Here is a 24,340-nt window from a genome sequence, read left to right on the forward strand (position 1 = left end):
TAATGTATTTACCGTCCACCATCAACAGCTGTTGCTAATACTCTCAGACCCTGGACTTTTTAAGTAACTATTTGTAACACAGGAATGCTCCCCCAGCCCTATTTAATAATGCTATTAGGGTCTTGGTAACTTCCATCATTTGGAACAATAGGAAAGGCTTGGGTTCTCTGTTTCAAACAGACCTTCCAGTAGGAGCGGCTGAAGCATTTCAGTGCCACCTGAAATTGGTTTGCTTGTTGTAACTGACTTGAAAACTAAGAAGCATCTTTGAGTCACTGACAGTAGATGTGGCTGTCATTTTTAATGACAGAAGGAAGTATGTCGGTTTCCACTGCCTGCCATGTAGCCAAGGACAATCTTTTTTTCTTAGCGTCCTAGGGAGCTAAGCCTGAGGGTCAGCCACAGGCCCCCGCGACCCCGGCCTCGGTAAGCTGGGCGGAGGACCGGCCTCAGCAACACTTTCTCCAGCAAGCTGGAAGTGCGGGACCCGCTCCGGGGAATGGAGCAAAGAGCTGAGAGCAGCGCCTCCTCTGGGGGGAGGAGGCGGGAGCTTGGCTGGGAAAGCTTTCCTAGGGAGTTGCCTTAAAGAAAGCAAGCAAGCTGAATTGCTGGTCACTCCAGTTGCCTGCTTCTTTATACAGTTTTAACCAGTCGTCTCCACTCGTTTCCCTTTTGCAAAACTGCAAATCACCACCTACATCGCACCAAAAAGAAGGGGAAAAAAAGTAATTCTCATTCTCCCTTCTCACCCTCCCTTCCTCTCACCCTCCCTTCCTCTCCAGCTCGCTCGCTCTCCCTCCCTCCCTTCTTGCGGCTGCCGCTAGCCTCTCGGGCTGTGTCTCTTTCCGACGGGACTTAGCAACTTCTTGGTTATTTCTCAGCCCCATTTCCATTTTTCCCCCCCACCCTTTGCCATGAGCTGGACCGACAGACGCAGGGGAGGCTTTGCTTTCTGCCCCGGGGAATGGCGGTTCGCTTCCTGGGGCCGTGCCGGGGAGGATCGGCCGAGGAGAAAGAAAGAGTGATAGAGAAAGAGCTGCAGGAAGGAAGAGAAGGGGCACCTCCGTCTGCCGCGGGCCCGGCGCGCAGCAACGCTGCGCCGAGCAGCGCCCGAGATGGCCCCGAGCTCGCGCTGCGCCCCCGGCTCCTCCAGCTTCTGCACCCCCCGTGCGCCGGACGCGTGGGGCAATCTCTAAAATCCTGAAGTAGGAAGAGACCCCGGAGGATAGAAATCGGGGGGTGGGGGTGGAGCACAATTTTTAAGAGTTTTTCAAAGAACGAAAAGGAGGAAGTCTGATCGTTTCTGCCTGTGCTAGCTTTTAACTTGAAGGCGTCTCTTTGGAGCATCCAGGATTCTCCAGGAGTTATTGGAAAGCTGAAACTTGCGGTGGCTTGGGGCCTGGGGAGAAGGAGGGATTCCGAGGGTGGGATTAGGGAGAGAGTGCGTGCGTGCATGTGTCGGGGTGGGGGCGTCCGGGGGACCTTGGGGATTCCGTGAGGAGGGCACACAATGGCAGTGCCCCGCGAGGCCGCGCGAGTCGGGGACAAGCCTGGCCACGGTGGGGTGTATCCAGCCCCCGCGGCGGGCCCGGACTGTCCCGCTGGCGCCGGCCCCGCACAGTCGCGGGACTCCGGCAGCCACGGCCGTTGGGGAGACCTGGTGTTGCAGCCGCTCCGGCGCTCCCGGAAACTTTCCTCAGCGCTGTGCGCGGGCTCCCTGTCCTTTCTGCTGGCCCTGCTGGTGAGGCTGGTGCGCGGGGAGATCGGCCGCGACCTGGAGCAGAGTAAGGAGGTGGCGGCGGCGGAGGAAGCGGCCCCGGGAGCAGAAGGGGGCGTCTTCCCGGGGCTTCGGGGAGGTGCTCCTGGGGGCGGCGCGCCGCTCAGCCCCTGGCTGCAGCCCTCGGCGCTGCTGTTCAGTCTTCTGTGTGCCTTCTTCTGGATGGGCTTGTACCTCCTGCGCGCCGGGGTGCGCCTGCCTCTGGCCGTCGCACTGCTCGCCGCCTGCTGCGGGGGGGAAGCGCTCGTCCAGATTGGGCTGGGCGTCGGGGAGGATCACTTACTCTCGCTCCCGGCCGCGGGGGTGGTGCTCAGCTGCTTGGCCGCCGCGACATGGCTGGTGCTGAGGCTGAGGCTGGGCGTCCTCATGATCGCCTTGACTAGCGCAGTCAGGACCGTGTCCCTCATTTCCTTAGAGAGGTTCAAGGTCGCCTGGAGACCTTACCTGGCGTACTTGGCCGGCGTGCTGGGGCTCCTCCTGGCCAGGTACGTGGAGCAAATCTTGCCGCAGTCCGCGGGGGCGGCTCCGAGGGAGCACTTCGGGTCCCAGCAAATTGCTGGGACCAAGGAAGATATCCCAGTATTTAAGAGGAGGAGGCGGTCCAGCTCCGTGGTGTCCGCGGAGATGTCCGGCTGCAGCAGCAAGTCCCATCGGAGGACCTCCCTGCCCTGCATACCGAGGGAACAGGTAAGCACTGGCGAGCTCCTCTCACTCGCCTCTCGGGAAGACTTGAAACGCTGGGGATTCGCCACAAAGTGGAGGGAATCCGAGTGCTGGGAACTAAAGGAAAGATAGTCTAGAAAAGTGGTGTAACTTCAGATTCGGTAGGAAACTAGAGAGTTATTTTCTCCGTCTCGCACGGTATTTTATAACCTGAACAACAGAAACAATAACAAGGAACAAAACTAGATGGCATTTGCAGGGTCTTCCACACCTGGGCCAACTTTTTAGATCTGCTACACCTGGCATACGATTTCCATACGCTTAGGTGCACTGCTAGTTTTCTCCTTTAGCAGAAATCCTCCAGTTTAGCTTTTTAGCACTGGGTGATGTTTCAACACGTGGATTTTACTAGGTTTCTTTAATACTTTTTGTAAAGTTTCTTCTGAAGTGCCAAGTCAACGTCTATGGAAGTCAGTATATAGATTCTGAAGTAAAAGCAAGGAATGCTTGAAGGTGAGGTTCTGGTTTTGCAGTAAGTTTTCCTTGAAGAGGCTGCATCTGGTGGTGCCCAGTTTGTTTTTGGGGACATACGTTATTACATGCAAATGTGTTTTGTATCCTGATGATAAACTTCTATTTGGGGAACAATATGTCTGAACTGTGGAATTTGTCAAAGTCTTGAACTGCGCTGTTGGTGTCAACTAAAAAAAAAAAATTTCTCTTGAGTATATACTTAAGTGGATGTTTAGAAATTCAAATGGATTTATACAGATTATACAGGAAATGTTAATTCAAAAGAATAATTACAAGATTACTGGTGGTATAAATCTCTCAGAAAGGAAGAAGAGGAGGAATCTAGAATTATGAGTGAAGTTGTCCTAGAAAAAAGTTTAATGAATTTTGGGGATGAATCTCCTTATTAGCAATAAGCGTTTTAAGGCCATGGAATATAGTTGTTATAAAGGACATAAAAGAACAAATCCCAATTTTTAAATACAAATTGTTTCTCAAAAGGTGTACCTAAGTGTTTGCTTCTCTACTCCAAACAGATATGACACTTGGGGGTGGGTGGGGGTTGTAGAGAGCTGATTATGTTCAGCAAGTGGAAATTTACACTTTTCCCATTTAAATTTATGCCTATCTGTGGCCCTATTAGGACAACTTCAGTGAGTGGGAGAATGTCCTAAGATATAGTAAGCTTTTTTCTTTCTTTCTTTTTTTTTTTTTTTTAAGGTTTTTCTGTGGAGAATCATTTAGATATTTCTAAGACATAGCAGTCACCATATGGTGTGGTGGTTAGTTTGTTTTTGAAATGGAGTTGATTACACGGAATGTAGTTGTTTGACATTATTTAACAGAATGACAGCATCATAGCCTCTGTGTTTATTTTAAAACTAATGTACTTATTTAGCTTTTTGTTTAGATAAAGCAAATATTTCTTGGGTATAAGCTTACTCTAAGAGTGACGTTAAAAACAGGCCACTGACTGATACTTAGTTTTGGTAGAAATTTGGAAATCACCAGAGTAAAGCTATCTATTGAAGGGTAAACCCAAAAGGGGGAAAACACAGTTTACTTTCTTTTCAAAGTTTCAGGAGAGAATGTCTTTTTAAATGAAAACACTGCTGGTTTAATTATGTGTAGAACACTTTAACTTAAAAGGGAATGTGATATGATCACTGCAAAGTTGAACCATAATTTGTAAGGCAAATCTGTGATTTAATCATAAATAACTTCAAATTAATATCATTTAGCCTCCTGAATTTCTGAAATTCCATGTAACTTTTAGAAGTTAAGGACTTAAAGGTGGATTTAAGATAAAGTGTTTAGGTGAGTTAACCAGCAGTGTTAATTAATCTGCAGATATTTATTGGTTTTCTCTGGTTTGGATCGATAAATGGAGAAGTCAGATAATCTGCAGATTTATAAGAAAGTAACCGAGCATTGCATTTTTAAATGTTTGGCTGATTAATGCTGTTGAAAATGCACATTTGTAATTTTTTTGGTCATTTTTTTTGGTCACTATTTTTTTTTTTAAAGGCTGTGTTTATGAAAAATGTTCTAAAGTGAGAGACTGTATCTCTTATGGTTGATGGAAAAACAAGGTTACATTTAGCGGAAATTTAGATCCTTGAAGTTTTAATGAGGGCACTGGTTAGTGTGTGTGTGTGTGTGTGTGTGTGTGTGTTACCTAAGACCGGTTTTTATATATGGCCCATTAAAGTTGTTGCTGAGTATAATTGTGTTGGGGGGTGGGAACTAACATGGACTAGTCTCTTATAAGATAGGGCAGTATCTCATACGTTAGCCTAACTGTGTGAAAAGTTGAGGAGCTATATAGTAAATATCTTATCTGGTTTATCATAAGGAAACAAACTTCTGGGTAAGAGTGCAAAGTGTACACTCTCATCTGCATACTTTATGAAGTCAAGAATCAAAATACTTATAAAACACGTATATAACCCTGCCCTGCATGCTACCTGATTAGGAGTTCTTTTATGAAAGAATGTCTACTTTCAATTCAAGACAATACTCAGGCAACAAGTGAATTTTAAATAGAGGTGGAAGGACTTAAATCACAAAGTCTGGCAGAGGCCTCTTGAGAATTTATGGACCTTGCTCATCGTGAGGTTTAAAGGTGAGAGAATTTCAGCCTTTTCTTCTCTGTGTGAACGATAGTGGCCACTTACGAACTACCTCTCTTCAACAACTCAATTCTAAAAGGTCAAGGAGAATAGGTGATAAAATTCTCATAAGAGAAAGCAACTGACAGAGATATTTGCCTCCCTTTTTGCCTTCCTTCCTAAATCATAGTGAAGTCTCTAGATTGGATATTGCGTATGGAGTGAGTTTTGCAGTGTGGACGATAAGGATGGCTTTCAGCAAAGAAAAAAGAAATAGGTCTAGTCTTCAGTCCCAGAATTCATCTGACCCTGGGTCTGTCAGTGAACGGAAGTGAATGTATCTTTACTCTTAGGAAAGAAAAGTTTGTAGCATCTGTATGGCTTTTAGTTGAGTAGTACCAGTCCAATATTCTCAAGACTCAGGCTGATTTTGTAGATCAGTGTGTCACACTGTAGTTTTTTTGGTGGGCGGACATGTCCATTAAGGTGTATGTATCTTTTCTAAGTAGATGTTCACATCCTAGAGTAGGTATGTCTCTCTCAAGTTATCACTATACCATCTAAACACTGGACTATACAGAGATACTTAGCATTTCTTGAATTATTAGATATTTTGTATGACTAATAGATATGTTATTTTTTAATTCAAAATTTTAATTATGCAGTTTTTTTTTTTAAAGATTTTATTTATTTATTTGACAGAAAGAGTTCACAAGCAGGGGGAGAGACAGAGGAAGAGGGAGAAGCAGACTTCCCGCTGAGCAGGGAGCCCCATGTGGGGTTCGATCCCACCTGAGCCGAAGGCAGCCGCTTAACCGACTGAGCCACCCAGGCGCCCCTAATTATGCAGTTTTTACCATTTGGATATCGTATTTGAAGGGATGTCCCTATGCTCTTTGTACATCAAAGAACGCAATTGGCTAGTCATTCCTCACTAATTACTGTGAACCACCTTGCACATTCATCTTTGAAAGATTCCAAACCAATGCCGTTTTACTTTAGATACATGTTAAGAATTTAGTAGTTTTGCCTATGGTTTTGCATGAAGTAAACACAAGGTATAGGTCTCTCTCCATTAATGTGTTTGTCCCACTTAGTGACAAAATTCTTTGTGATGGATACATTATCTGTCAGAAACATGCACCTATACTTCATATTGTGTAACTAAAAGTCAAAATGTTTTCCATAAATATTTCCCTAAAGCTCTTAATTAAACATCATTAGCAACCATAGATTTTTGTAGGAATGTAATGGAGTCTGATGGTTGGTTATCCATAGAATCGAGTTTTTCATCATTGATGTAAGAAAGGTATTTTCAAATGAAAAAGCAAATAACAATAAAACAGAAATGTGAGAAAGAGGAATGCTTTTTAATGGTAGACACATGATAGGCCTTGTTACGTCTTCTATCTGAATAAGTATAACTTACATTTGTACTATGGATATAAAATACAGAAGTATTTCTTTTGAAAGTAAAGAATCTATTGTCCTTTAAGTTCCTAAATACATTTCAGTATCACCTACTGTATTTCTCAAATTGAATAAATTTCAGAAACAATCACAGGTTTTTAATTCTATCACATTTCAGTAGTATAACTCAGCTTAGGGTGATACAAAGAATGATATATAGGACTTGCTGACAGAATTAAAATTAATGTCAACTTCTGAAAACACTAAAAAAAAAATTCTTATCCTTTGGGAAAGGTAAGGGAAAATAATTTTTTTGTGTGTGTGTGGGGACAAAATTGTGATTTTTACTTTGTATATACAGATATTTAAAGCATACTGAAAAACCGTCTTAACTGACAGAAATAGTCAGTGAATCTATATAAATTTACAGAGGTTGGAAGGAGTCAAACAGTAATTTTACTCTTTCTGTATTGAGTCTAAAGTGTAAAAAGTTAAAACTGTAGAACTGAAAGAAATGCTGTGTATGCTGGGCTGTCATGTTAATTAAATAAACAACCAGAACAGTGACTCTGTGTATGAAATACATTCTGAAAAGCCTGGGCAGGGGGTGCAGGCAGGCTAAGGTGAGTGACACTGGCATGAAAAAGCATTCATTGTATCTGTAGTGACATTTGTGTGAATTTGTTGTATTCTATTAGGAAATAAAACTCTGAGAATAATCTTTGCAGGACTCTGGTTGAGTAAAGGCTTTACCAAATTTAATTTCACTCCTCATTTAAATAGGATTGAAGCGGGATGTTTATGAACCTCAAAGTTAGAAATATTTCTGTATATTTTAAGATTTCAGTTAATAGGGTTGGTGCCAGGAACATCCCAATGGAGTCTATGTAGACTTCATCGAAAGCTTGTGTTACATAATCTATCAAAAGAATGAGTTTATCTTGGATTTAGGGCAGGAGTTGTATTTTTCAGGAAATATTGTTGTGAGATGTAATCTCATGGATGTATGAAGGTAATCAATGCAACTGTTGTATCATGTGGTATCCTAAGAGATTTTGACATGCAGACGCAGTGCCTTTGCATAGGGCAAGTGTCTTTGGCTTCTTGAAATTACCCATAACCCTACATGTTTGTGGTGAATTGTTTAGTTGGCCTTCTGTCTCCTATCCCGACAGAGTCTTCCTCCTCTTCTTTCTCTTCTGTGTGATATTTATAATTGTATCTTCTAAAAAACCCTCAAGATACATGAGATTGACAAGTTATGTTTACTTTATACGTTCATGTTTTTAATGAAGCTCTATTAAGTAATTCAGAATGAACCTCAGAAGGTTCAGGCATGTCCATATTCTTATACCTAAAGATGTGCTCTGTTAATATTCAAATGAACATTATTTCCTTTACATGGGAATTTAAATCCTTTTAGTAATTACTTATATATACTTTTATTCTTGGCAGTATTCTTTAAAAGGGAGTTTTAAAATGCCCCCCAATGTTCCTAGGGAGTTGTCTTAACTTGGATCTGAGAATATATTTGTGCTGTTGTCAACATCAAATACATAGCTTTGATCTCTGGAAGAAAAATATCTTGAAGATGTGTATAAATTGTAGTTCAGAGAAAGATCTGTTGGATCATAATTGTCAAAAATATTAGTTGGCCATATGTGTTCACCATAAAAGTATACTACTGTCTTAAAAGAAGATGCTAGCTACCCTTAGCTAATGTTATCCATAAAGGTCTTTGGTCAGTGAAACTATCAAATGTCGTATCAACACATTTTATCTATGCATTAGGCCTCATGCTGAAAATCATACACGTTATACACAGACAGGATACAGCCCTCACCTCTCCAGAGCTTAGAGCTAGTTAGGGTATTGAGAGGTCAACATAAGGAAAGGGGAAATCAGTAAAATAGCTTAAATGGCCTCTTAGATAATAGTTGAAGGAATTCGTATAAGATCTTAGAGTAGGTTTTAAATCTAGATCCAGAACATTCATCTCTTCGTCTGTTCATTTTTCTGGGGTAAAAATCTATAGTTTCATAGATTTTAATAACTTCCTCAACACATACTGGTTAAAATGTTTTTAGATTCTGAGCAGCTTTACATTTTGGTGACAGAATTTTTTATTTGAAATGGAAATTAAGGTTAGTATACCTTTATAGTACTTCTGAAATACAGGTAAAAAATTGCAGGAGTTAGGAAGTTATACTTTAATATAGTACAATGATGGTTTGTTTTCACATCCTGAGGTAGTTTATGGCTTCAAGTAATCTGTAGCAGTGAGATCTCAGAATGCTCAGTTCTGTGCAGGCTGGAGTTAAGAGACTAAAATTAGTCTGATTTTAGAGAGAAGGAAACTGAGGGAGACTCAGCTAAATGTATGTAGCCAGTCTGAGGCAAGATGTTGGCTTTTATCCATTTTTCTCTTGGACCTGAATATGCTGCTGGGGAAAGAGAGTAGGGAAGGAGTCAGGCTGGTGATTTTAAGCCTGGGTATCTTTTGTGGTTTTGCACATGGAACTAACTCTAAATTCTCATTCAGAATTAGAAGACTGAGTAAAACCCGTTGAATGGACAGATAACACAAAACTCTTCTGAGCCCTTACAATGAATTTTCTGGTTATCAAATAGTACCAGGCAGCCTATATCATTTAGGACTTTGTACCATGAATGAATATCAATTGCATTGCAAAGTCTAACGTGGTGGAGTTTTTATCTCATCAAAGAAGAGCATGCTTTGGTGGCTTGACTATTGATTTTTGTTTTCATTTTAGTTTTTTAATAAATCTATTTCAAAATGTTCAGGCTTTCAAAATTCAAGGCAGAAAGTAATCTGCACACCAGGAAAGCATTTCTTTGTTATCAAAAACAGCTGATGGTTTTTGTTCACCTAAGTTATTTTGCATGGTTTCCTCAGGAATCCATTAAAATATAAGTAGGATGTAATATTAGAGGAGGTCATGAAGAACATTACCATTTATAAGGTGGGAAGCTAGTTGGGAAAATTCAGAAACTAAACAACATCTACCTGTTTGATTTGATTAGAGCTGTCATTTATTATCGAGGAATCAGAATGACCATTAAAGATTTTTAAGTATAGCTGGTCCTGCTAAGATAGTAATAAAATTAGTTAAATGCATTCTTGTTCTTGCATCCTGAGATAGTAATAAAGTTACTTGAATGTACTCATGTTTTTTTCATCCTAAGAAAGTTTCATCCTGTGGATAATTATAAAGAGCACATTATGTTTATTGGTGTGTGTGTGTGTACACGTGTGCACACGTGTGGGAGCCTGTGTATGTGTGACTTTTTCCTCTGCCAGGAAATTGCTTTGGTTGTATCAATTTAGTGGAGAAACAGTGTCACCCAGTGGCTTTGATGAAAACAGTCCCGTAAACATTATAGATAAGCGCCGTCCAATAGAAATTTAACACGAGCCACATACTTAATTTTGCATTTTCTAGTAGCCACACAGAGAAGTAAAAAGAAACAGGTGAAATCCACGATAGTAATGTTTAAAGTAATCCATGATGGCATAACGACATAAAGTCAATATAAAAAAATCAAGGTATTTTGTATTGTTTTTTTTTTGTTATAAATTGAAATATCTGGTGTATGTTTTACCCTCACAGCCTATCTCAGTTTGTTGTAGCCACATTTTAGGTACCCAGTTGACACATGTGACCAATGGCTACGTCTTTGGACAGCGCAGCTATAATTTTTAAAGAGATGAAATACTTGAATATTAATGCCACCTCTTCAGTTAAAATGGCAAACCCATGGATATTTCATGATGGCACTTGACATACAATTGTTCAAATTTATATGTGACCTTGGTAACTCTTTTTTGTCCCACTAACTACTACTCTAATAGTTGGCAAGTCTGTTTTCCTCCTTTTCTTCATTTCACATTATTGCACATATTTAAAAATATTATTTTAATTGGAGGGGTGGTTTCACAGACTGCTTGAATAAGGAACCTTTATGTTAACCTGATTTATAACACAGTATCAAGATTGCCAGTTAATTATGATTTTGCCTTTCAGAGTTTGGTAACAGGGATTGCTTATGTGTGCCATGTGAACATGTGATTAGTCACGTTCATGGTGATTAGTGTATAATTGGGTTATCTAATGTCTCTTTAGAAATGAAAGTGTTTATGTTTATAGTGCAGGTCATTATCTTGGTAACTTAGGAAACTCAAGTGACAGACCTGCTGGGAGTTTTAATGGATGAAAAGTGTAACGGTGTCTGTCAAGTGCTGATGACTTCTCACCACCGCTTATGTAAACAACACTTTCATGGATATACAAAATGAAATGAAATAGTTCCATTTTGTGTATAGAAAGGGTTGGGGATTTTGGTAGTATGGAATTTCGAGACTAGAAATGGCTTTGGAGCTCTGTGTGATTTCAAACTGCAGGGTGAACTCAGAAAAAGGTACAGATTTTGAGAAAGACAGTGATTTTTGAATGTCACCTTTCTTCTATCTCCTCTCCCCAAACTCCATAAATTCATTAACTCTAGGCAGTGTTCCAATATTACATTGAGAATTAATGAGAAAATTACTTTTTCTACAAGTCATGTTCCTTTATATATACATAGATGTATACAACGATTTTTTTTTAGAGAATGCGTTTATTTCTGTGTGTGATGTTTGTGGTGACCTTGATTTATAAATTCCCCATCTTTAATGCAAAACCCATTATTTATCTTTGCATTCCAGAATAAAAATAGTGAGATACATAGGTTTTTCACATATCACTTAGGAAATCTAAAAAGAACAGAAGATAGAAGCATGATACACAAAGAAGCACATTTAGCTAAAATGAAATAATGTGGACTCAGGCTCACTCCTGGTGAAGTTGGCTAAATTTAGACTTCTTGAAGTAGCTAGCTGGAGAATAAATGCCATAATAATCATAACTGTTACTTGAAAGAATTTGTATTTGAATGTAGCTAGTCATTGCCCTGGCTAATTTTGAAATTGCTTTAAATTAACGTAGAAATTGGTCTTGTCAATTTTTTTTGCCAGTCCTCTTTTTGACAACATGTATATGTATATGTGTTTGTGTGTGTGTGTGTGTGTGTATATGTGTATGTATATATATGTATAATTTTTCAAAGAAATGCCTTTTATTTCCCGTGTTTTTAACCTAGCAGATTCTTCTCCCCTCAGAGTGTGTTTAAAATTTACGGAAGGCCTTTCTACCCCCCACGCCCCACAGTACCTTGTCAGAATATTGAAATAATTTTGTGCAAGAAGCTTGTGGTTTTGATTTAATAGGATTTTAATAAAAATTTTCCATCTTCTGAAGTAAGTTTAAATAACTGAATATTTATGCTATGTCTGTGGCAAATGTTTCCCCCTCTCCAGGTATAATCCGCTTAAATCAACCTAATGGAAGTTTGAAGTCATTAGAAATATTATTTGGTGGGGGGGATGCTTCATTTTGTGGCAACTCATGTGGAGTCAGCTTTCGTAGGACATTTTTAAACTAGACTGAATGCAAATAAAAGAAATAGTTTTTATTTTTAAACTAAGTGTTTCATATGATCAAGTTAACAGGTCCACGTAGGACATGCTCCTCGGGGGGCATTGTGATATAAAGCATCCCCTTGTTTGGTAGTTCGTATTTTGGGGTCCCGACCCCGCTAACAGTCTCTCGGGAAGTTTGGAAAGCAAGAACCTGTTGAGTTGCTGAGGCTACCTTCAAAATGTGCTTTCTAGGCTCAGGAATTAAAGTCAGATTCTGATCACAATGGTTTTCATTATAAAAGAATCAAACTTTTTAGCCTGCTCTTCTCAGCCATAAATATTCCCTTTCGAAAATTCTGGCCCAGTGCCTTGCTCATTGTGGGTGCCGGCTGGCAGGTGAAACGGATGGGAAAGAGAGAAATGACTTTTAATCTGAAATAGTTATCTCCCTAATCTCCTGAGATTGAGGTGGTGATTAATTCGATTTAAGTGAATTTTTATGGAGAGAAGAAAAAGAGTTCATCAGCTAGTCTGCAAACTTAGATTTTTTTTAATGTATTTGTATTTTTATTCCTTTAAAAAATATTCTCTTGCGTGTGTCAGATAGGGGGCTGAATTTGCCTGCACACTTACTGGGAGGAAATCCCACTTTCATCATGAGTCCTAGATATTTATTTTTAGCTCATTCCTAACTGAAAATAACCAAAGCTACCACCAGGATCATTACAGTGTAAATTTTAAAATGAGCTTTGAAATTAGGTGCATTTTTTTAAAGAAAAATAACAATTGAAGTCTCTTTCATGTTCACCCTACAAAGTAATTGAGAAAGAATCAATGTTGACTTTATTTGTTCTATCACTTTCTGCACAAAGTGTTGGCAGGTGTTCTTCTTCTGCCTCCTTTTTACACTAGTAGTCTGTATTTATATTAGAGGTTCTTATCGAATAGCTGTATATCCTGAAATGCCTAATATAAAGTAAATTGATCTCTGTTTTGTCTTTTAATTGTGCTCCATTACGAAATCTGTTTCGAGCCCGTTGCTTCCAGAAATGGCTTTATGAAATTAGCTTATTTAAAATATCACCCAACTGCAGTGCTGGTCCAATTGTGCTAAAGAATCTAGAAGTTTGGTAGCATAATTTTGGAGTCCAGATGAATTGAAAAACCCGCAGTTTGCAGGGTTTTATTGAAATAAGTTTTAGTTTATCCAGTCAATTGTTTTGGTCTATCTAGTTTTTAATAGAACTTGACTTGCTAAAATAGAAAGTCTTTAAGACAAATAAGAATATTTTGTTCCTGTAGTTTTAATGCTTAATATAGAGATATTGTCAAAGCCTTTCACGGAAATCAGAAGCAGATTATCACGCCTTTAGATAAACTAGGAGTACAGGGTTTATGGGGAAAAAAGTTATTTCAAACTATATTTTATAGAGACAAGTTTCTTTTACTCTGTGGATGTCCAGTGGTCTCACAGGTAGATTTTGTTTAGAAAAGTTGCTGTTACTGAAGACTATCAGTTTGAGATTTCTTTGAATATATTATTTTTTATTTTTATTTTTTTATTTATTTTATTTTATTTTATTTTTTTTTAATTTTATTTACTTATTTGACAGAGAGAGACACAGCGAGAGAGGGAACACAAGCAGGGGGAGTGGGAGAGGGAGAAGCAGGCTTCCCGCGGAGCAGGGAGCCCGATGCGGGGCTCGATCCCAGGACCCTGGGATCATGACCTGAGCCGAAGGCAGACGCTTAACAACTGAGCCACCCAGGCGCCCCGAGTATATTATTTTTTAAAAACCTGAACATTTCCATTTGAAAAAAATGAATGACAAACTAAGAATTTAGTTATAAATTAATTTGTATTTTGAAATAATCAAAATATATTTTTGTAAACAAGCCATTTTAAATTTGACATATTAATAAAAAATTTAGAAGCAAAATCTTTTAGCTATATTTTCATTTGGGGACAGGAAGCGAGCTGTGTGTCTGTACCATCTTGAAGAGTGTCTGTTTTTACTCTTAATGATTTGTTTTGCTATAATTGGAATTGTTTTTGCCAGATAAACAGGGCCTAAATTATAGTTTTGAAGGCAGTAGCCTCATTTTGTCTGTTTCTCTCTCTCTCTCTTTTTTTTTTACTTTAATAATTGGATCTGCTCTTCTTAACCCCTTTAGAGAATGACAAATAGAACTTTTAAATGTTTCCAGTGGAACTTCTGTAAGGAATTAAGTAGTCCTAAATGAAAGTGTGAGAATTTGATGTTGGGAATGTCGGGTACAGATATAAATGAACACTGATTAAGTAAGTTATCTAAAAAATAAAGTGGCATTCAGAAATGGAAACTGCCCGCAGTAAATGAGTGGAAGAAATTAAGTCTAGCATTTGCTTGAGCAGAAAGAAGCTAGATCAAAATCAAAGCAATAATTCCTCAGTTAAAAAAAAGATACTGTATAGTCTTTTGGGTACATAACGTTGGTGTACTGAGAATCTAGAACTTCTCGTGATTTGGAAAGAGGAGAAGACCCTGAGAGAGTCACTCCTGGACACTGGGCAGGAAGTCTAGCCATGCATTGGCTTGGGATCTGTCTTTAGACCAAAAGCACTTAGATTATTTTTCAGAAATCCTAATGCTATTCATGAACTTTCCTGACATTATTACTTTCCGAAACATCTCTTCTTTACTTCTTCAGTGCATTTATCTCTGTGACTTATAAAGGTACCCTTATGGCAATCTTGTGTGAATTTTTACCTCTTATGTGATCAGATTGATTAAAAAGGTCAGCAGGTAAGTGTATCTTATTGAACATCAGGCCTCTCTTTATTTCACATTGACTATTTGTTATCTTCTAGGTATCTCGAGAAGCCTAGATTCTTAGCTTCTTTTTCTCTGGTGTTAATTAATCTCATATAATTATAATGCCATGTTAATCAGACTGTTTTATGAATTCTAACAGTCCATGTTTCTGATTAATAGATTAATAGACTTCCTTCAGATGCTTTAAAAATCTGTGAGGAGATGGCCTGACCTCCTCTACTTAAACTATACATCATCTGGTACTTTCTAAATCTAGCTGCATGCTGTAGTTCCCAAATTTAGTGTGAATAAAAACTAGCTGAGAAGCCTATTAAAATGAAAATTCCTGGGTCCCATGGTCAGGTACTCTGATTTAGTTATGTGTAGAATGGGGTCCAGAAATCTGAGGTTTTTAGGTGCACTCTAGCTACCTCAGGGGAGAGACATGGGACTACAAACTTCTGTCTCCTAAAACTAGACAGAAAGTCCTGACTTTTGCAGTCTGATTACACAAATAGTTAAAAAGTGTTTGGTTTAGTGTTGTGGGAAAGCCTTCTTTATCTATACATACACACTGATTATAGTTTATGAACCTATGACATTCGTAAAATTGTTCATTTTGATTTCTCCATTGAGGATACCTCAGAGGAATTATTTGACCACTCTGCGTATCAGTTTCTTCTTCTGTAAGATAGGAATAACAATTTGTCTACCTATTTCATATGGCTGTTATAAAGCTTAAACCAAACTCAGTTGCTATACAAATGTTAAGTAGAAAAGAGTGTATGCACTGAGACAAGCCAAGGCTTTGTAGTGTGTACAAGTTTCTTCAACTTTCTGAACTTTATCCTACGATGGGAATAATACAGCCTGCTTTTTAAGGTATGAAGATAAAATTAGTGGAAATAATGGACATCGGTTCTTGTCAAATATCCCTCCCAACCGAACAAGATCAGTATCTGTTCCTACCCACCCATTACGACCATGTCATTGAAGGTTGTGGGCTTATATTGGGAAGTATCAAATTTACATTTGATTAAAAAAACAGACTTGTAAGTCTTGCGAAACATGAAGGTTTTCTGGAAGTTAATTAAAATATTAGAGTTGCTTATATCATGATCACAGCTACCGACAAATGAAGAGCCTGGGGAGCCAGACATATTAACAGTGGAAAGAGAAAAATCTGACAAAGATGGTGACAGGTGCTTCTGAAGAAAATGGTATGAGTGAAGAAGGACGAAGGGAGGTATTTAGGAAAATTGGAGTCTTTGGGCATGTTGCAAAAATGGCTGGTGATGCTGTTGAGTGTCAAATTTGGGATCATGTGTCATATAATCCCATCAGAGATTTGTGTTGTCCACCAGCTGCCGTAATAACCTGTATTTTGTTTTGAAAAACAGATTTCTCAGAATTTTTTGCTTCATTTTTTCATGGTAGAATTCCAGTCATACCCTTCCTTTTTTTCTCATAATTTACCAGTGGTACCATTATTCTCAACAGGGACTTCCTGCTTATAATCTCTGCAAAGTAGTTAGGACAGTGCGGGCTCAGCAATGGCCCTCGGTGGAAGGGTTTGTTTGATTGTTTACTTTATCACGTAAAAATAATCCTCTAGATGCTCTCTCTTTTTACCAGCTCCCACAGGACTCTACTATAGACCTCCATACTCAGACCACTTTTCTTCCAGATTTTCCCACATATTGAATGATCTTTCAGTCTAGTCTGAGATGGTTATTTTGGTTTGACCTTGGTAGGAGCAAGGGTCCCACATCATCTTACTGTACCATCATTGGCTTCAATTCAGAAATTCTTCCTGTTGGTAGTCATTTTTCCCCCACCCCCCAGCTTGGTCATTGAACATCCTCTGGTTTTCGCTTCTGTGATGGAGGAGCAGATGTCAGAGAGGTGATGGCAGAGGGCCAGTGGATCAGTAGGCCATGGGAGTCCTTACAAAGCTGTTGGTCCAAGCAGACTGGGAAGCCATTGAAAGGTTTTCAGTAGAGAAAGGATGTAATCAGGTCTATGATGAATAGGACCTCTCAGGCTTTCTGTGTTGAGTGTGAATAGGTTTTATGATGGAAGAAAGGAGATGACTGTTGCAATAATCCATGTAGGATTGGGAATTAGACCAAGAGGTAGTGTTAGTGGGAAATATATATTGAAGCCAGTACCACCAAGATTGGTATTGACTGGCTGAACTTCTCTTTGAGGGTAGGAAGAGCATTCCTTTAATGTTTTCTCTTGTATTCAGCAGCCTAATATTAAGGGAATCTATCTATCTATCTATCTATCATCTATCTTCATTTCTTTAAAAAAAAAATCTGATTGGTGTGATTTTTTTCCTTTCCCAGTTTACCTTCTGTCCTTGCTTTTCAGAGGATGTACAAATTATAAATCCAACCTTCAGGAAAGCTGTCATATCTCCTTACATTCAAACAAATTCCAATCAAGTATCTTAATCTCTTCAAAACTTATTAGTTGGTTTATGGTATCATAACATTTAGTATGATAAAGGTTGGTTTTGAAATTTTATTCTTATATCAATGTCTTTTTATTTTTTTTTATAAATTTTTTTTTTTTTAAGATTTTTATTTATTTATTTGACAGAGAGAGAGAGTACAGGTATGCAGAGAGGCAGGCAGAGGGAGAGGGAGAAGCAGGCTCCCTACTGAGCAGGGAGCCCGATGCGGGACTCGATCCCAGGACCCTGGGATCACGACCTGAGCCGAAGGCAGCCGCTTAACCGACTGAGCCACCCAGGCGCCCTGTCTTTTTATTTTAAAAATAAATTTTTAGGGGCGCCTGGGTGGCTCAGTCAGTTAAGCGTCTGCCTGCGGCTCAGGTCGTGATCCCAGGGTCCTGGGATCGAGCCCTGCATTGGGCTCCCTGCTCGGCAGGAAGCCTGTGTCTCCCTCTCCCTCTGCTGCTCCCCCTGCTTGTGTTCCTGCTCTCACTATCTCTCTCTCTCTGTCAAATAAATTTTTAAAGATTTTATTTATTTATTTGACAGAGACAGAGCAAGAGAGGGAACACAAGCAGCGGGAGTGGGAGAGGGAGAAGCAGGCTTCCTGTGGACCAGGGAGCCTGACGCGGGGCTTGATCCCAGGACCCTGGGATCATGACCTGAGCCGAAGGCAGATGCTTAATGACTGAGCCACCCAGGCGCCCCAATAAATAAATTTTTAATAGTCATTCTCATGCTCTCCCTCCTAAACAGATGTATTTGTAGATGCTTTAACATCTCAACCTCTAATATAGCAAAAACATTAGACTGTTCAAAGAAAATTCAAGTCTTTCTCTTCTTATTAGTCTTTGAATAGTCTGACAAATCGCATCTTATCTAAAGGCATGTTGCCAATCCATCCCACACCTTCCTATAGAGGAAATACTTCTATTTTGTTTTCATATTAACTCAGACCATTTGTCAACTTATAGAGCACTTCAATGATAGGTGCTATATAAATATTTAAATTATGATAGCTTGATTGCCCTGCAACTTTTCAGAGTTTGCTAACTCTACACTGTGGTTAATATCTGATTATGAAATATTTTACATATTGCTTGGCAGCAAAAAAAGGTAGGAATTGTAGAACATGTGAAATGGGGAGTTTTAATCACATGGGAAAATATTTTGATGAGTAGAGAGGGAAACTGGGAAACAAAACTGAGGATAGGGCATGCTATCCCGTATAACAACAAAATGCATAGCAGAAAGGATGGTTGTCAAAGTGTTTATTGTTTGTATGAGGGTATCATGGGTGATTTTTATTTTTCTATTTTCTGTATTTTTTTTTAAGTTTTTAACCCTGAACACATATTTTATAATCAGAAAAACAGAACTTTGTAAAGAAATGTAGTCATTTGACATTGTTCCTCTCCATATGTTCACAGAGCATTTTTGGGGCCACTTGCTTGGTAGTTGTTGGACTTACAGGCAGGGAAATAACAGTTCCAGGTGCTTTTATGAATGGTAACGTGGCCTTTAATAAAATTGTGAAGTACAGCTTTGCATTCCTGATTCTTGACCCAGATCAAACTGAAGTTTTCTTAGAAGACTGGATATTCAACTGGTCTATGATCCCCCACAACGGGTCCCTGAATCTCTAGATTGACATACGCACAATTTTTGTAACTTGGCCTAGAAGTACAGTTTTATGAAAAAATATACATGTGCACTGAAATATGTGTATATGTTTGGAAATGGGCTTCATTTTTTACAAAGGCTCTTGGGCCTATTTTAGGTTAAAAGGTGGCAAGAAAATTGTAATTCCCTGCCTATGATATGTTGAGATGAACATGAAAACACATATGCTCTACTAAGGAGAGAAAATTCTTTGTAAAACATACATACGGAGAGTCCCGAGCCTACTTCACTGATTATCAGGCCAGTACAGTTGCAAATAAAAATCAACTTCATAATGATTGTTTTTCAAAGTAATGAACATTAAAAAAAAAAAAAATCTTTGCCTGAAAGAATTCCATGTACCGAAGTGTTTATTAAATATACAGTATAATTTCCCCAATAGTTTGTATATAGTCTATAAATACAAGCCTTTTTATAATATTTAAAAATTGTATCCACATATGCAGAAGTGTTATTTTTATACTTTGCTTTTTCTGCATCTGAGTTACACTGCGTATAATATTGATTAATTTCAGTTTTGCTTGTCGGGATTTTGTTGGTTATTCTTTGCATTTCCTGCCTAAGGCAAAGGAACTTTGTATATTTTTAGTTGTTATTATTTGTTTAAATAAATGAAGGGGGGGAAGCAGTGTGTATGTAATATTTTAAAAATTACTTCCATGTCTTGGATTATTACTATGCTTTCTCATTTGAAGAACTGTAAATTTATGTGAAACTAAATTTAGGTATATTAAACCAGTTTCTATAACTACCTAAAGAAATACAGTGTGGTCTCAGACCGCTGTCCACCTCCAAAATAAATCTGCAGAAATAAATATGATAGAATCAGAGATAGTGTTTTAACAGGGAAAAAAAAAAAAAAAAAGGGCAAAAAACTTTACTCCATCCTCTTTTTACTGTTCTATCCAAAGAGAGTAAGTAGATTAGCACTAGCTGATTATATTTGAGATGGCTGAGTTAAGGTGACAGGACTGGTAGGCATTTCTCTGTCGAGTGTATGTGTGTGTGTTAGGGGTGGGGGAAGGGGTGTTGGTTTTGGCACTGAGGTTAGCATTTGGCTAGAATCCAGATCTCAGCCTTGCAGGTCAGAGATGCACTTTTTCTATAGAACCAGAGGTTATTCATTGCTAAGGCACACTAATAAAATTATAGTTCGTGAATCAAAATGTCAGGTTATTAATTTATATGGGAGAATTTAATTGTAAGGAAGATCAGACTACCAGTACTTACTGGTAAAGTAAGGAAGTTGCTCATTCCTACTGGGAAAGTCACTTTTAGCCTGGTTAGCTCCTAGACTGCAACTATGGATCCCTGGCTTGTGCGAATTTTCCTTGGAAAACTTACACTGTTCATGTTTTTTTAATTTCGGAACGTTTGAAGAGTGTCCAGAACGTGCCAGAGAGGGTGGGGTTGTTGGTGGAGGGTTCAGAGTGGACCACCCTTGCAACCCCTCCCTGAGCATATCGTAAACATACAACACTAACAAAGGATTGCAGTGCAAAGTGATACATACTTTGAAATACAGAAAGTCATGAGAACGTACACTCCAGAAAGGTCAGAGCTAAATTTAATGCTCGAATACCATCACCTTCTTAACATGGATTTCTGTCTTCCCTTCCTCTCTGACTTCTCTTTTGGATTTATTTTGCACCTTTTCTTGTGTTTATATGAAGAGGAAGCTGACTGGAGTCAACTTTGGTAAAATGTAAAGAATGTATGTAAAAAAGAAGAAAAAAGCCCAAGGTATCATTACAGGAATGTCACTGCAGGACTGTTTCACTGTATTTCCCCTGTGGACGTGAGGTCCAGAGGGAAGGAGGGAGAGAATGGGCAGAGCGCGTTGTAGGACTGGATGCCAGGTGTGGAGCGAGCTTGTGTTCTGGAAAAGATAGTAAACGGATAGCCTAACCTTTGTGGACAGAGGAGAGGTGGGATGGTGGGAAATTTTTAAGAGATAAGATAGAGAGGGGTGGGGATAGAGGAATGAATAATGGAGTGTTTTAAGATTAAGTCGAGGAATAGGAACATTATTTTGTCTGCACCAAAAGTCATTAAGTTTTTTAACGAGAGAGTGATGCCAACGGATGAAACATAGTTTTGATAGCAGTGGATCAGATGACGGACAAAGTGACATTTTTGGGAGACATGTAAGAGGCTATTGTAAGAGTCTGGTTAGGGACGGTGGGGTTTATTAGAAGAGTTGTGGTTGGGAAGGAAAGATGATTTAAGAAAAAACAAAGGATTGGCAGGATTAGTCAGTGATTGATGGTGGAAGTTGTTAACAGAGTGCATGAACGATCCTTTAGTTTGTGAACCTGGGAAACTGGAAATATTTGTAATGCCCTTGGAGAGAAGAAGCATCAGAAGGTTGATGTGTGTTTGTTTTTACATTCAGAACAAGGAAGGGAAGATGGTGTGTGTATTCGTCTGATTTGGACATATTTGATGTAGGTTACTTTTGCAGCCTCATGTGCCCTTGTTTGTTTGGAGGGGCCCAGTTTCATTTATTCACAAAAGCTATTTTAATATCCGAGTTACATTTGCTCACCGTGTTCCCTTGCTCAGTATGTACACACTTTTTAAAAAGAACCAGAAGCCTCTTGTACCCAGTCTATAACTGCAAACACAGAAAGATGATAGGCTGTGGCCATTTTCATAAGTACAAAGACGATCACCCTATTTAAGATTAGTTTTTATTTTTTTATTTTTTTAAAGATTTTATTTATTTGACAGAGAGAGACACAGCAAGAGCAGAAACACAAACAGGGGGAGTGGGAGAGGGAGAAGCAAACTTCCCGTAGAGCAGGGAGCCCGATGCGGGGCTTGATCCCAGGACCCTGGGATCATGACTTGAGCCGAAGGCAGACGCTTAACGACTGAGCACCCAGGCGCCCCTAAGATGAGTTTTTAAATTGGTCCTAAATCTTGCAGGGCAGACAACTTTGTACTCTTGGTGTTGATTTTACCAATGAGAGAAACCAATACAGACTGCAGCTCCTGTGTGATCCTCTGAGATCCTCGGGTGATTTATGTCATAACCCCAGATTGCGCTTTAAAAGTACATGGTCAAGCTCTTTATCCTTGAATGCCGGGTCATATAACTAGTTAAAAATTATTTTGCCAATTGTGATAATTAGGCAGTCTAGAGCTGTTAACCTTGGAAGATTATTAGGTTGAGCTCCACTTTGGTATTTTTTCTTGGGTTTTTCTAAATGCTTACAATGATTTGTCTTTAGATAAATATATAAATGCTTTGTGTTCGTAAATATATATTACATATATATAAAACATATTAGGCTACGCACTGTAGGTCAAGTTTTCTTAAGTGCAGTGCGACTTCTATTCTTTGCCCACTTGGTGAAGTTCCCCACCTGGTAAAACACTTCATTCCTCTCTATGTTCTTCTGAACTTGTCTTTATATATCATAGTGGAGTTTTGGAGATCTTTTTTTCCTTGTTGATGTATGTGTTCCTTTTCCTAGAAAGCATCACTGCTGTTATATCCTTGGGTTGGAGGGAAATTAAAGGTAGAGCCAAATTTATAAAATTCCTAACAGTGATCCTCTAAGCTTTTGCTTAATGGTTACTATGGTAGGGAACTAAGTTCCCTTTTGTGGTATTTCTACTCTCTTTCCCTCCCCCCCGCCCTGCCCTTTTTGGAAATCACAGTCTTTTGAAATTGAGAAGTTTGGAATCTGGTACAGTAGCTTAAATGTGGTCTAACTTGAACAAAGCAGTGTGTGGCTGTCTCCTTTTTCATATCAAAATAATTTAGACCTTTGTTCAACACATACTTGCCTAAGCACCAATCCTACACCTAAACTGTATCAAAATATGGGTGAATAGGTAGGAGGATGTGTGATTCTGTAACATACCTACTTACAAACCACACATCTAGAGAGTAAAATCCTTAATATATACTAAGACTGCATTTGCTTTTTCTTGGTTAGCGAAATAATCTATAGATGTATATCTAATTTTTAGTCAGCTAAAACTTTGAAGACCTTCACCTGGGTTAACACTAAACTCTGTCCATACTGTGTCTTTAGTGCTTTGGACCTTCTGCTCTTGTTTGATTCAGATGCAAAGAGGAAGATAGTCAAGGTTTCTGCTGTATTAAGTATCTTCTGGTGATTTATGTATGGCTAGAATAATGAGAAGTGAGAGGAAGTAACACTATATATATATATATATATATATATATATATATATATATATATATATATGAAACTTGGTCAAGTTTTAGGGATTTAAAATAATTGCATTTATCTACTTTCTCTTCATTCAGAGCAGACCTTTAACACAATAGAGGTCTGTGGCAAGTTTAATTACGCCTTAGGTTCTCATTGGTATAGAACCAGTATGGAAATATGACATTTTGTCCACGATTTTGTACAAAGTCCTTAATACAATTATTAAAAAAAAGCTTGATGAATTTATCATGCTATATAGGTCTGAAATGTAGCTGGAAAAGGAAGGCATGAGCTTTGATGCACCAAATTATGGGTGCCCTTGGAAATATTATCAGCATAAGATGGCACTTTCAATGGCAAAATGAACTTTTTATCCTAGGTGAAGCTCTTTGAGATGGCAATAGCAATGCCTCTTTGTCTCTGTGAAGGTGATGATCACATAGTAGGCTTTATAAACTCTAACCTGCCCTGATTGTGGCATGTTCTCTATAGGAAGACCTCCCCACTCACTCAGTGCTGTAGTGAACCACAGTTACTGATGTGCCTGCCACATCCATCAGGTGTGTTGAAATGAGGGGGAAAAAAAAAACTTGCAAATCATAGCTCTATAAACTTGATCCAAGAAGGGCATGAACCTAATTTGTGGACCAAGTGAGCATTTACTTTCCTGTACAAAGTTCCTGTAAGGAGATATTTAAATAAATATAGCTTAGAGGAAGGGCCTTTTCTGGAGTTTCATTGGACATCAATGAAATAGTCTTGCAAGAGGCAATATTTGTCTTCATTTTTATAGGTTACTTAGATTTTACTTTTGATTTTAATTACTGATTTTCTAACCTTGGATGGCAGACTGTTTCATATTTTTTCCCATAAAGTTATGCTTCATTATTTATTTTCTATAGCTTATGAGTTCATGCTTGTCACTTACAGGGAAATCATAGAAAATGGGCGGAGAGTAGCTTGAGCACTGCAAGTTTTATTTTGTTTTTTTTTTTTAATAAAGATGAGCTATTTTTTTAAAAGATTTTTTTTAGCTATTTGAGAGAGAGAGAGAGAATGAGAACACGAGCAGGGGGAATGGCAGGCAGAGGGAGAAGGAGAAGCAGGTTCCCCACTGAGCAGGGAGCCTGACACGGGGCTCCATCCCAGGACCCCAAGATCATGACCTGAGCCAAAGGCAGGTGCTTAACCAACTGAGTCACCCAGGTGCACTTTGAGCACTAGAAGTTCTAAAAAGGCATCTCTTCCTTAAAGA

At 38.9% G+C, this 24,340-nt stretch overlaps 1 protein-coding gene across 1 annotated transcript in view; it reads left to right on the forward strand.

Moving 5' to 3' along the window:
- Positions 1 to 1,495: 1,495 nt before the first annotated feature.
- PDE3A (phosphodiesterase 3A) overlaps positions 1,496 to 24,340 on the forward strand; it is a 323,314-nt gene continuing 300,469 nt past the window's right edge. The window contains exon 1 of the mRNA XM_078075704.1: positions 1,496 to 2,464. Coding sequence (XP_077931830.1) covers positions 1,511 to 2,464 — 954 coding nt within the window. The 5' untranslated portion in view covers positions 1,496 to 1,510. The remainder of the gene's footprint in view (positions 2,465 to 24,340) is intronic.

The sequence above is a fragment of the Halichoerus grypus genome, chromosome 6 (genome assembly GCF_964656455.1).
Source record: "Halichoerus grypus chromosome 6, mHalGry1.hap1.1, whole genome shotgun sequence".
Taxonomy (NCBI): Eukaryota; Metazoa; Chordata; class Mammalia; order Carnivora; family Phocidae; genus Halichoerus; species Halichoerus grypus.